Here is a 14,075-nt window from a genome sequence, read left to right as displayed (position 1 = left end):
CAAGAGAAGCTTTCAGTCTTTCTGAAGGGGTTAGGTATCTGTTGCACCTCCCTCTCAGTACCTAGCCTTTTTCTCCTGATACTGTTATTTTGGGCAACTGTTTCACAGAGCAATTAGGAACAGACTTACCATCTTCTGGAGGCTTAAGTTCCTTTATTTCAAAAGTAAAGGGTAAATGCAAGATGACTATCGAATTTGGAAAATGAAAGGGGATCAAGTACGGGCATGAAACTGGCAAAAATGTCAAAGTTGTTTACTGTTTGAGTAGTACCCACCAAAATAGTCCTTTTTCTATTGTTACAATGAACTAGCATAGTCCTACCCTAACACTGCTTTAGTGCAGCTCTGAGGATCAACGAAGGCCTGTACGATGCAAAGAACCACATGAGAATACCACAAGATCGTAAGTTTTTACTTTACCACTGGTTTTCCAACAACAAAATAAAAAAGTATCACTTTCACAGCACACTGTGAGAATGTCACCTGTAGCAACACTATATTCTGCTTGATAAAGAGCAACATCAGAAACAATATCAGAGTTAAAAGAAGTTAATCAGAATTTCTTAATCCCAAACCATCCCACTACATGAGTTAATCTTTACATGTGTCGTTTTGGAGAGAAACATTCTTAGATTTTTAGAACTTGTTAAAATAAAAAGATTGACATTAAGAAGTAAAGCATAAGAAAAAGACAAATTTGAGTATTCTTGTTGCACTTGTAAGCAAAAAGCTTTGTTTAAAAATAATGAGGATAAATATTTGGTTTCATGGTCTATGATTACTTTTGGAGTGAGTAAGAATATCTGATGCTCTTACCCAGAATTTCAGTTTAGAGGCAGAAGTATTACAGAGAATTTTTATTTTGCTTGCACTGGGTTCTTGGAACCACTTGTATATTAAGAGTGAAGCTAACTGAATGCACTCTTTGTTACACAACTGGGATGCAGCCCTCTAGATTTCCTGGCATGTCACCAAAGTAGACCTACGTTCATTGGATGCAAATCTGTTTCTCATGTAATGCCCAATTGTATTTACAGAGAGAGCGCCATATTCCACATACTTCAAATGGAAAGGTCCAGGCTTTTGCATATATAAAGACATTGGTTTGTTCAACTAACATTTTCAGATGATTGCAGCGCATAGTTTGACTTTTCATTTTGCCCTTGGTGGAGATGGATGAAAAGTTTACTGACATTGTGTCCACGTACAATTTTTAATTAGTTTTTCAAGTAGCAATAGGAAAAAAAAAGAAGACTGACTCTCCTAGTGTGCTTTCCCACCGAATACATTAAACAATCTAGATGACTGCTTAACATTTTTTTAAAAAATAAAACATACAAGCTCCAAATCATGCAAAATATGACCACCTCAGCTACATTAGTCTAATGTAACTGGGCAATTGGTGAAGTTGTCAGACCACCCCAAGAGGTAGCGACAGTCCATTCTCACAGTGCCAGCATGATGTGTAGGCTACAGTAAAAAAACAACACTGCAGCACCACTGTATGCCCGCTGTATTTCCCACTTTGGTATTCCCAGTCAACCACTCTCTCTTGACATTGGCAGTTGACATTTACCACTGCACCACCATAGTCAGAAGCAGTACGTTTTGTCTCGTTAGCAGCTATACACTCAGTGCTATTCATCATATATAGGTGGGTCTCCATCACTTGAAAACATTGACAGTTTCTTTCCTTGATTCTGCACATGATCTTCATTCATCTTCTCCAACGCTTCGATCTAGAGAGCAAAAAATAAACCCATGCTGAAATCATAAAACCACACCTGCGCCAGAACGCTTCTAAACGGTGTTAAAAGGTAGCTTTAGGTGACTGATCAGGTATATGCAATATTCCCATTTCAGTGGTTCAGTCACATGTATGAAGCAACATACTTTGGAAGTACAGCTTGAAACACCTGTTCTTCCAAATTTAGTACAACAAGCAGCACTCCCTTATAGTTTCATGCTATATAACCGAGACACGGGAGTTACCGGCAGGACTAGATGATTCTTAAGCCTTCAGCTGTGTTCCCCGAAGTACAAAAGTATCCCTTTCTCCAACTCTGAACACCTCGACTGTAACTCAGCCAATCCATCAGCATTGGAGAAATTCCAAGTAATACTAAGATTACATATCCACTGCAATAATTTTTAATGGTGAAAGTTGAAGACAGTTAAATCTTTTGTGCAATCAAAGTAACACAGAACAGTAGCTTATTGTAATCTTCAGATTGTTACGTTTGGATTAATTCCTCTTGTACTCCAGGGGAGATAATTTTAGTTATTAGTGGCTAAAGTCAAAGTCTGAAGTTTAAGGATGGGCTGCTCAAATTCGCCTCTATGTAAACAGCAATGTAAGTCTTTCCCATAAAACTTATAAGCAAAAAAGATGATGTAGAACAGCAACAAAACCAATTCCCTCCCAATGTTTACAACATAGCCAGTGAGGAAATTGGGTTTTGCTCGATTAACTGATACATAAGCATCTTGGAACACTGACATTGTGATTCCTTTAGCGCTTCCTCAGTTTGACGACCTAACCTGGGAGTTAACTAGTTTCAAGCTCCGACCTACTACATGTTGGATTAGCATAAACCTATACTGTCATTAGGAACTGAGTAGAGGAGAATTGTCATGTAGCCCTTACTATAATTAGTAAATATGGAATTTTTGACAACTTATTTTTATAAATATCTGGCATCAGGATGCATGCCTTGAAGAGTTACAGCTAAAATTTTAAGATTAAAAGCCAAAGGTGACCACAGATTCCTCGTTCATTAGCATTTACATTACCATAATTTTAGGCTTGAAAACTGAAAATGCTAGCCTAAACTTTAAATTCACATAAGTTAAAATCTAAAACATGAAAAATAAGCATTAGAACAATTATTGTTTTTAACACAGCTTTCCCTTCTCTGCACAAACCCTTAACATATGCAAGGAAAGACAACAAAGCCAGCTTTTAAACTAAAACAGATCACTAAATTTCTGTTAACACTGAAAGAAGCAATTATATGCAACAAGAAGCCTTTTATACTGGAGAGCAGGGGGATCAGGAAGGGAGGTGGAGAGGTCTGTCAATCTGAGTTTCTGAAAACATTTTTACTAGGTTGAAATAATCAAGTTTTGAAAAAAAGATGCAGAATGACTGCCAAAATTATACTCACACACACTAATCATACAAACTAAATGTGGAAAAGTAAGGTATTACAATAGCTACTGTAGCTAACCACACCAAAATGTTAGACACAGAGAAAGCTATACCTCTTCTTGGAAGTCTACTTCATTGTCAGCTGTGATATTTAAACCTGAGACAGCATTGAAGAGTTCACGCTCATTAAGTGCTTCTGCCACACCTGCTTTCTGGAAGAACTAGTCAATATAAAAAGCATACATTAAACACTTTACTATACAGAACAAAACACTTCTTTTTCTTCCTCAAGTTACAATTACAATATTTAGTCAAAATTACATTTTTGCTTTTGTTGACCTATAGATAAACATAACTGAAAGAAGTTCTAAGTTCCAGTGGTATCGTTTTATTCTTCCACACTTTTTTCCCTTTCGGAGAACACCACCATCAGAATGGACAATGTGCAAGAGTAATTTTATATATACATGTGGTGGCAATCTTTTTTTTTTTTTTTTTTTTTTTCCCAGAGTTGTACTGGTTGATTTTTTGGTAGCTCTGAATTGATTTGATGCTGTTTTATCTTGGAAAACATTCATTATGACAGAGGATTGTCAGATGAAGAGAGAGATCTTACCTGTGAAACATTCCTACAGTCTCTGAACAAAAACTCAAGTCCATGAGGATGGGTTGGCTCCACAGACTGACTGACATCAATAAGCCAGACCTGTAGTCACAGTGAGAAAACAATTCACTTTGTATCAACATTTCACATTAGATGGAACCTTTCCTTCCCACATTAAGAACATGCTCACCTTCCCATCATGCCAAAGCATGTTATATTCACTCAGATCTGCATGGACGAGGTTGCATTCCTTATACAACTGTTGCATCATCTGCAAGGAACCAAATTAATGAATGAATGAAGTGTGCTGTACTCCAAATAAGTATCGTTTGCATTACTGTAACAAAACAAAGCCCTTCCCCAGTCACCTACCCAATCTACTTTTTTTTTTCTCCAAGTCTTCAATAAACTTTCATAGAGGGAATCGCAGTTTTCGTAAATTGCCAGCAAAGCTTTTATCACTGAGCTTAGCTTTGGCAAGGCAGAATAATCAGTCTGGTAAACTCATGTCAGCTCTGCCAACCAGCCCAAGTGTACGAGACAGATAAACACGTTCTCTACCTGTCATTCCCACCTCCACCACACAGGAAAGAAGTCTCATGGTTTTACATACTGAATACTAACGAGCATGCATATTCACTTAAAACCTGGTTGTGTTGCTCTACTGGTCTCAAGATTTGAGGCACAGACAATTCATATTTTCAAGCTACTGGGTTAGTTGGTTTTGGGTTTTTTAATGTCTATGGAAAGCTAATAGTGAGTGAATAATTAGCAGGTACATGTTTAAACCAATTATAGCAGGTAATAGGAAAGTAAAATATCCACCATGCAATATTCTAATTTATTCTCTGATTTCTAGATTTGTGAAAAAGGAGGGGTGGGGAAGAGGTTATCCACAGGAGAGTGCTTATGCATTGTAAATTAAGCATTTGGTCAGCCCAGAAAGACCTCAGAGAACTTTCTAAACCACATACTGCTTCTCTGAAAGGAGGACTACTTGCTCATAATTTCTCTGCTGCTAGTTTGTCATCAAGTTCCAGCATGTTTTCTACTCAGATTAAGAGCGAATTTTATTTTTTTTTTAGTGCATAATTTCTTATTTATTCTAAGTCACACATTAAACAGCAGCAAAATAAGCCTTTGGACTCCATATCTTGAAAGTTATGCAAGCATCCTGAAAAGTAAATAAATGCTGACTTGTCCTTTAAGTTATTGCCCTAAAAAAGAAAACACAACCCAAAACTGAAGAAGAAATCAGCATTGTCTTACATTAAGAACCTGACAGTAGGCCTTTTTCATATCTTCACTACTAAGAATTACATCCTTTAGTTTAGGAGCTGGGACTTGATCCTGGCCAATGAAAGACATAACCAAGATGTGTTTCTTAAGGATAACCACTTGAGGACAAGGAATTCCTGCATTTTGCATTCTGTGGATCAGAAAATAGATACTGATTAAGAAAACCAAAGCAAAAACCACCAAAACCCTACAGTTCTAGTTTCTGCTTGCTCATTTCCAATCTTAAGAGAGCTGTGTGTGAGAAACTTGATCCAGAGTCAAAGAGTCTTTGAAACAGACCTAATGGAAAACTGAATAAATACATGTATTTCACACAGGAAAATTCACATCTTAAAGTCATAAGTGGGTCAGCTAGAGCCTGTTCATTTCATTGGCTTGTAAATTCTGCTGCCAAATCACTGAAGATGATGACAATTTATTAAACTGTAGGAAACAAGAGGCTTATTCATTCTGTGCCAGGTTGTATATTGTTTAGCCTAAAAATCAAATCTAAAAACTTTTACCCAGACATAGTGCAACTTCTTTAAACAGAGAACAGGAAAGTGACAAGCATTTGGCAACTACAATATTTTTTTTTCTTTACCTTGTTAAGTTATGCATTTCTTTCTCAGCCCACATACGAATAATCTTTCGTGGATTCAATTTACTGAAGCGGTCTTTAAATCTGTAGTCGTCCTTAATGTATTTGTCACGGTTCTTGAATTCATTGAGAGTTGTTTTAAACACTTTGATGGCACATTCTGGAGGTATAACTTTATCTTCAGTTGTACTTCTCATGGAAAAAATAAAATATGTAACAAAGTTAACTATTCACATCTTTACAAGAAAATGCATCTTTTTAAAAAAATTTTTAAAACATTACAAGATACAGCAATTTTTAATATAAGAGAGGAAAAGATCTGATTTTCTATCAAATTTGGAAGCCAATTCAAGTTAAGTTTCTAAGAGTTCTATGACTAAGCTTATATATGAATGTTTGGGTTTTGGCATTTTGATTATATGTTGCTTACCAAATAGGTTCCATCTCCCAATTTGTTAATATTTTACTTAAATGTCATAGCTAATAACAGCCCTGTCAATGGATGTACTTGCTTCAAGAAATTGCAAGTGAAGAGAGTCTTACATTAGAACAATAATGGTAGTATCACAATGTTTTGTTAAGCATCACAAAGATATTGCCCATTGAATAACACTAAGCAAAAGAACACTGCTGAACATCATTCATGCACAGGTCAATTAAAAAAAAAAAGTAGCATCTTTTCTCCCCACCCTCAACTTACCTCTCTCTCGACATCTCTAAATCATTCACAGAATGGTATGGGCTGGACAGGACCTTAAAGACCATCTAGTTCCAAGCCCCCTGCCATGAGCAGGGACACCCTCCACTAGACCAGGTTGCTCAAAACCTCATCCGACCTGGCCTTGAATACTCCCGGCGATGGGGCATCCACAACTTCTCTGGGCAACCTGTTCCACTGCCTCACCATCCTCAGAGTGAAGAATTTCTTCCTTATATCTAATCTAAATCTGCCCTCTTTCTGTTTAAAGCCATTACCCCTTGTCCTATCACTACACGCCCTTGCAAAAAGTCCCTCTCCAGCTTTCTTGTAGGTGCCCTTTTTTATAAAAGGAGTAAACATTTCTTCATGGAAAGCTATAGTGGACTTGTCCCCATTCATTAAATGGCCTCCAAGGAGAAAAGTGGGGAATTTTTTACTTTACAGTTGGTACCATCTGGTTTTCATATTTTATTATTATCTGCATATACGTGAATGCAAACTTTAAGTTTTGGGAATGAAAAAAGTGCAAATAGTTTAAATATTTTTGTGGTTTCTGCTTTTTAAACCATCTCTGGTACTTAAAGCTACTGTCAGTAACAAAAAACATACTCACATTCCTCCATATGCATGAAAAACAACAGATTCCTTTCCTGTGCTGATGCAGCCTGTGATGGTCTCCAGCATTCCAGCATTGACCATCTTGTACAGAAGTAAACGTGTTTTAGGATCCACTGCTTTCTCCTACAGGCCAGAAATGAACACCCAGGTCATTAAAATAATTCTTTGCTTTACAGTGAGTTTAGAGTATTTATAAACCACAAGTGTTCACCCAGGTGGAAAGAATAATGTATTAAGAACATTCTGTCAATTGTTAGAGAGAGAAAAAAAAACAACAAACCAAACAGATGAAGCAAAGCCAAACTGCTCCAGTACCGTCAATCTTTAGTCCTTAAGATTTCATACTCTCAGATACCTCATCAGCTGTGTTGCACATACAGTATTTTACCAATTCTGCATCAAGTACAGATTGTGGTTCAAGAGCACTTTCCATAGTGTTTTAAAGAAGTCTTTACAAATCGTGAGTCAAAATATCCCAAATATTCTATTTCCTTTATATCAGTAAAATAAAATAAAGTGAAACCCAAATTTGAAGAAGTCCACAGCAGGAATTACCAGAGGCCCTGCTCTACACTCACCCATAAAGCCTATCAACTGACTTCTTAAATGATTAAGTCAGAGTTTACTTGGTCACCTCATCTTCCTGAAACTTGCTATGAAGACAGATATTGGGAGCCTCATGGTTCAATTGCAGAGGATTAGTCCTCTGGATGGTTTCTATAGACAATTTCTAGGCAGTTTATTCATTGTAGCCAATTAAGAGACAAGTTTAGAAAGAGAAAAAAAAACGGAAGCTGCTTCCTCTTATTTTGATACAGCTCTCACAGTAATGCAGCTCAAATAAAGACAGCGTTTTTCTACTAGGAGCTGACTGATACCATCTCCTTCAGCAATGTTAACATAACATCGCTTAACTGTTCTACTAAAAATGAAGTGTTTCAAGGAATTACCAAAGCAGCATTCAGCTATTATACAAGATAAAAGGCGTATAGAGGCACTTTACTAAAAACATACAGCAGTGGAATGCTCCTTCTTTTCATGGAGCCTTGCACTTCGACGTTCCTCAGAGTATGCATGCTGCTTTAAGGCATTGAAGACTTGATTTGACAGCTTTAAGTCCATCCCGATTCCATCCCCAACTTGGAATTCAGGTGCAAACTACAAGTAGAAATAATAGAAATTTAAGCATTGTTACTAGCAGACACCAAAAGTTGGCACAAGCAGAAATTTCTCATTCTTATTTGCAAAAAACTAAGGTAGATTAGGACAGATGCGAAACACACTTTGTGTAATGTTGTCACTACATTAAAAAATATATTGCTCTAAACTCAGAACTTTAAGTTCTGCCCAAATTGATATGGGATTACCTAATATCCTGTAAAAATAGCATTTGCAGCATTTCCTTATTTGCAGAAGTTGTACCAGTTACATTAAAGAAAATGGAAAGTATGTACTATAGATACACAGACTGAAAATCTTTTAAGTCAAACAATTGACTAAAATAAGTTACTTGGCTCATCAGGCAAAATGATTTTAAAAAAAAAAAACAACGCAGGTTACACAATAGCTATGCTTTTCAAAAATAGACTTGGTGTTTAATTTGTCTGTATGCCAAACTTGCTGATACTTTTGTTTTGCCAAAACAGTTCTGTGTAAGTTCTTGAATTGTGGTCATTAACAAACTATTATCAAACAACAAACCTGTACAACTCAGACTGCCAATTTGGATAACTATTCCAAATGCTGTATTGCTTTCATCTGATGAAAAAAATTATTTTTTTTTTTAAATCAGCCCTGTATACAGTAACACAGATGGACAAGCATTAGTTCTATGGTTGAGTTACAATATTCCAGTTTACACACAAATAAGTTTCCCTAAGTTTTCAGTTACATTTTCCATGCGAGCAGTGTTCTTTCTTCCACACACCACTTCATCATGTTTAGTAGTAATGTCTTTTCCTTTTCCTATGAAGCCCTTTCTTGGTGTAGTAGTAGGTTTATCTGCCAGCAGTGAGAAAAATAAATCAAACTTCACATCTAAACAAACATAACTAATGCTCATAAAGGTTCCACAATGCCTGCAAGAGTAACACAATTTTATTTATTAAACAGAATAAAATACTTCAATTGTACCATCTTAGTGCAGTATTCTCTTATCCTAAACATGAAAGCTTCTTTCACTATGTTATGACTGACTTCTATGTCTTCTCCAGGATGTCAGACACACTTTTGGTGCGTTAAAGACAGGAATATTCAATATCATGCACAGATGCCCCTAGCCAAACACAGATGACAGATATGCATATCCCACAATACTTTCCATTTACAATAGTTATTTTACCAGATTCAGCCACTGAAGCCAATACACTGGCAGACAGAGGCCTCAAGTTACCAACCCAGCTTGCTACGTAGCACCTCCCAATTAGGTGACCTGATTTTACATGTAACTGGTATGTCTCCTTACATTCAAAAAACCTAATTTAACTATGTTATATTATTAGGTCTATTAACCAAAGAAATTGTATTGTTTAAAACTGCCACATACCTGCTCTGTAAGGATCATGACGGGTATCCTGCCAATCAACCTCATCCTCTGAGCTGTCACTGTCATAGGGATGCACCTTCCGATAATTTTCAAAGGATATGGAGACTTGAAAAAAAACCCCACACCAAATAAGCATGTCCATCATTATCAGAGATTTGCTACTTCCTCACAGCTCTAGCAACTTAAGCAGAGTGCCAAGAATATCTCCAAAGCAAAAATACTACTTCTAATGATGGTACCTTTGCTATGTCCGTTAATCTTCTTCTCTTCACGCCGAAGCTGTGCGTCATATTCCCTGTCAAATTCCATCTGTAGCATCTGAGCTAGCATTAGGTCACTAGAAGTGTCAGTATTTTCTCCTGTAATAAACGGTCCTTCAGCAACGCTATGTAAAATGAAACCAGAAATTTAAAAAATTAAACACAGTGATCTAAACAGAAACTCCACTTTATACCATTTCATCACTCTACACAAAAGACTTCATGCAGAGCTGCATAGAAATTAATGGATCTCAACTGTCTGCCCTCATCTAAGCCAACACTAAATATTAATAGAGCCTGACTTAATTTCTCTTTGCCACCCCTTTACAATGCAAATATTAAATGTTTACTTGCTTACCATTCTCTAAGAAGCATTAGGCTCTATTTTTAAGATGCCCTTCATGAAAGAGAAAGAAGGCGTACAGGTGTATGTGTGTGTATCTATATATTTATATTTTTAATAAATAAAGTGTGGGGTTTTTTTTAAAAGAAAAAAGCATTGCTTTGCTCAGCTTCACAGAAAAGATAGCAGGCAAAATTTTTATAAGTTTAGAACAAGTAAGCTCTTGGCCTATGTTTAGAGCCTCCAAGTACTAGGATGATACAGATGACACACCTAACAGTTCTCGAAATAACACTATACACTGAACTAGAGTCTCTAAAAGGGAAAAAAAAAAAATCATTTCTGACAACACTTCTCAGCTTACAGACTGGCTTAAAGCACCCAAAATAATTAGAAGAAAATATCAAGAAAGAACGAAGAGTGACAGTGAAAAGAATCTAAGGAATAGTTTTAACTGGGGAAGCCATCTTCACTGTAAAATACCTAAGAAGCAGAATTAGGAGATAATAGGCAAAGCATTTACTATATTGCTACACATTAAGCACATTGTAAAAAAAAACGCACAAGAGATAGAAGACAGCTTCACAACTATGGAGATCGTTAATCCAGGATTTAAACTTACGCAACCACTTCAGGAAAAGCAGCATTTTCTTCTTCCAGCTGCAGCTCTTTTGCCAGCTGTTCACTCATTACATCAGCAAGGGAACATGATATTGATGTTGTGGTAGGGGCTCCCCATGGACACTGTAAATAAACATTTTATTCAAGTCAGCAAGAAATGCAGTGGTAACACAAGAATCAGGATAATTAGCTATCACTGGCTTTAAAATAAGCTTGAGTAATCTTATAAGAGCTTGCCTTCTACAGATACCTAGGGAAGTATGATGAATGAAAGTATAGAAAATACCTCAAGCAGTAGTTTCATAAACTCAACAGGAAGAACCGTGATTGAAAGGATTTTGATGGTCACTTAGTAATGGGGGAAAAAAAGGAGTCAGCACCCTCTGAAGGCAGGGGCAAAGCCTTCCCAGAAAGTTAGCTTACAACTGTACACACAGGCTATATAAAACTTCTCTTGTAATAACACAATATTAATGGCTTATGCACAGCTTCCTCCCCCGCTTGTAGAGCCCTGAAAGGATAACCATCACAAACATCCCTTCACAGAATCACACAATGTTAGGGATTGGAAGGGACCTCAAAGAATCATCTAGTCCAATCCCCCAGCCGGAGCAGGACCACCTAGATCAGATCACACAAGAACGCGTCCAGGCGGGTTTTGAACATCTCCAGAGAAGGAGACTCCACAACCTCTCTGGGCAGCCTGTTCCAGTGTTCTGTTACCCTTAATGGGAAGAAGTTCTTCCTCGTGTTTAAGCGGGACCTCCTATGTTCCAGCTTATATCCATTTCCATTTCAAAAACGCAGAAACACGAACAAAACTTGGCTTGGGGAGGCAGGGGTTGAAGAATGATTAATCCAGCCAAGCTGTGACTCACTGCCTCGATAACCAAACTCCCTCAGATCCACTTCCCTGCTCCCCAGCAGAGCTTAGGGAGCGGCAGCTCATTTATCAGGGTCTAACAGCAGCCCTTTCCACCACGGAGATAATGGCTAGCAGCAGCCAACCACGCCAGGCCCTGACCAGCAGCCCAGAGCGCGGTTTGCCAAACACTGTGCCCCTTGTTTCGTTCATGCCGTTTCACAACGTCCTGCCGACTGCCGCCGGCCACGCCGCGGGAGGCGGGCGGCAGAAGGGCGGCCGCCACCCGGAGTTACCTGCGCGCCTGCCCCACCGCCGTGAGCGAAGGTCGGCCGGAGACGGTGCCCGCGCCCCGACACGCCTTTCTCTTCCTGCACCTCTACGGCCCCGGAGGGCCAAGGTGCCGGACACAGCCCCGCGGACCGCCGCCACGGCCTGGCAGAGCGCTGCCTGCGCCCGCGCCCCCCGCCCAGCCCGCGCTCACCTTGGTCTGCCAGGCGCGGCCCGGCCCGGCGTCGGGGGCGGCGGCGACTCCCACCGGGTCCATCTGCGCATGCAAAGGCGGGCGGGCGGGCGGGCGGCAGCAGCGGCGGGGCCTTCCGGAGGGCAGCGGCGCTCCGAGTGCGGAACCTTCCGGGTTCTCCCTCGTTCTCTCCGACCGTCACCTGCCGTCAGGCTCCCTCCCCATTGGCGGGCGGCTCGGGGCCGCGCCCGCCTTTCCGGTGATGTCACCGGGGCGGCGGGGCGCCGCCGTGGGGGTCACCGGCGGACGCCCGAGTTTGTCAGGGCTGCCCGCGAGTCGGGGCGGCGGGCGCCGCCCGCAGCCCGGCAGCTCATGGGTCGCGGTGGGTGCGAGGGCGATGGCCGCCTGCCCGCCGGGGAGCTGTGCTGACAGAAAATCAAGGATGAAATTGGATTGGTGGCGTTTGCGTTCATCTAAGGAAGTAGCCAAGGGAAGGGGGAAAAAAAACCCATAAGCGAACGAATCCATTTGATCCCGATCCCCTAACTCACTGTAAATACAAAATTAAACGCTTCGTGTGTGATCTGACACCTGTTACGCCTCAATTTTACAGGTAATGTTTACCTGGAAAATAGCATTGCGATTAAAATGCCCTGTTTCCAGGACAGGGAGGGGCATGCGGAGGGTGTTTTGCTACAGTAGAGTCACTGACATCTGCTTGAGCAAGTTTCCCAACAGGAAGGAAGTGAAGCCTAGAAGCCTCCTCTGACCTCGCTCCCCACCAGCTGTCAGAGGTATCAGCAGACGTAGGCGAATGTGCCGTCACAGCCGCTGTTAGTAACTGGAAAACCAGCCGAGCAAAGCTGGCTGCCTCCAAGAGCAGCAGGAGCAGTCAGGGGTCGTACAGCCCCCTCAGCATCCCCCGGCCTGCTCAGGGGAGGTTCCCTGTTCCACAACTAGCAGAGCCCACGCTGCCAGTGCAGGCCCAGCAAACGCCGCTCTCGTCGACTCTTGGGCATGCAGGAATTGGGCTGGTCAGCCAAAGTTCATCCAATTCGTCCTTAACAACCTGCAGTGGCGTAAGACGTTACAATCTCCCAAGGGAATCTGTTCCAGCGTACGTTACTGCATAAGGTCCCCAACTAAAGGGCAGATGGTTCGGAAGAGGGCAGGGACCCGGGTCGTAACGCCTGCCTCAGCTACACTGTCACAGGCATGCACCATGGAGACATTAGGATGGCCGAGTTTGGTGATGCCATATCAGTGTGGTTCTTACCGTCTCTGCCCTTGGCCCTGGTGGAAAGAGATTATTTATTTCCCTTTGCAGCCATCTTTTGGAGTGTGAAGATTGCTGCCATTCCTCCTTCAATCTTCTTTGGCTAAATGTATCAGTTTTATAAATGAGCAGATGTCAAAGCAATGTCCTGCTGCCCCAAGAAAATCATTACTCTAGCACAGCTGTGCAAGCACTGATAAGAAAACTGGTTTTGGTAGTTTTTAGTTCAAAAAACATTTACAATGACTTAATATCCTAAGTCTTTTTATTAAGTTTTTAATTTCAGAAATAAGTCTTTATATTAGTCTTTCACATATTACATGATTAGGCCTGATCCCATGACCTCTTATGTGAATGAATCAAGCTTTGAACTGAACTATATTAAGAAGAAATGTTCTGTAAAATGACATTTAAACAAAATATTTTGCCCCACATGGCCAGCTCCTAATAAAATAGTTAAAAATCTAGATAGAGCAGAATCTTCCCTTCATATAATCAAAATAATTCCAAAGCTGTATAGTGATTACTTAATATGTAATTAAAATTAGTCATAATAAGCAACATTGGCATAAATTTCTATCTTCATTCTCAATCTCTCACTGAAACTGGTTTACAAGAATTCAACCTGCTTCTACGTTTTGCTGTAGGAAGATGTATCAGTGTTGCCAGAGTCTCCCACTTAGTAAGAAATACTGCAAGAAACACGAAGAGATATGACTGTAATATTTTGCCTGAAAATGATATTCCACTAAA

The 14,075-nt window shown here is 40.0% G+C and overlaps 1 protein-coding gene across 2 annotated transcripts; it reads right to left on the bottom strand.

The window, feature by feature from the left end:
• Nucleotides 1–1,237: 1,237 nt before the first annotated feature.
• Nucleotides 1,238–12,149, bottom strand: RIOK3 (RIO kinase 3). Of its 2 annotated transcripts, none has more exons than XM_086608612.1 (13): nt 12,068–12,149; nt 10,723–10,844; nt 9,737–9,882; nt 9,498–9,602; nt 8,844–8,953; nt 7,967–8,110; nt 6,948–7,075; nt 5,638–5,826; nt 5,025–5,184; nt 3,946–4,026; nt 3,768–3,857; nt 3,265–3,372; nt 1,238–1,739 (listed from the first exon to the last, which is right to left on the bottom strand). In XM_086608612.1, exons 1-13 carry the CDS (start codon nt 12,128–12,130, stop codon nt 1,638–1,640), a joined length of 1,548 nt encoding a protein of 515 aa, XP_086464738.1. In that variant the 5' UTR covers nt 12,131–12,149; the 3' UTR covers nt 1,238–1,637. The 2 variants fall into 2 exon arrangements, with proteins under 2 accessions (XP_086464738.1, XP_086464737.1); XM_086608611.1 differs by having other exon boundaries at nt 5,638–5,823.
• Between the last annotated feature and the right edge of the window lie 1,926 nt (nt 12,150–14,075).

Source organism: Tauraco erythrolophus, chromosome 3 (assembly GCF_009769465.1).
Source record: "Tauraco erythrolophus isolate bTauEry1 chromosome 3, bTauEry1.pri, whole genome shotgun sequence".
In the NCBI taxonomy this organism is placed as follows: Eukaryota; Metazoa; Chordata; class Aves; order Musophagiformes; family Musophagidae; genus Tauraco; species Tauraco erythrolophus.
The sequence above is the reverse complement of the archived record's forward strand: the minus strand, read 5'-3'. Positions and strand labels throughout refer to the sequence as shown.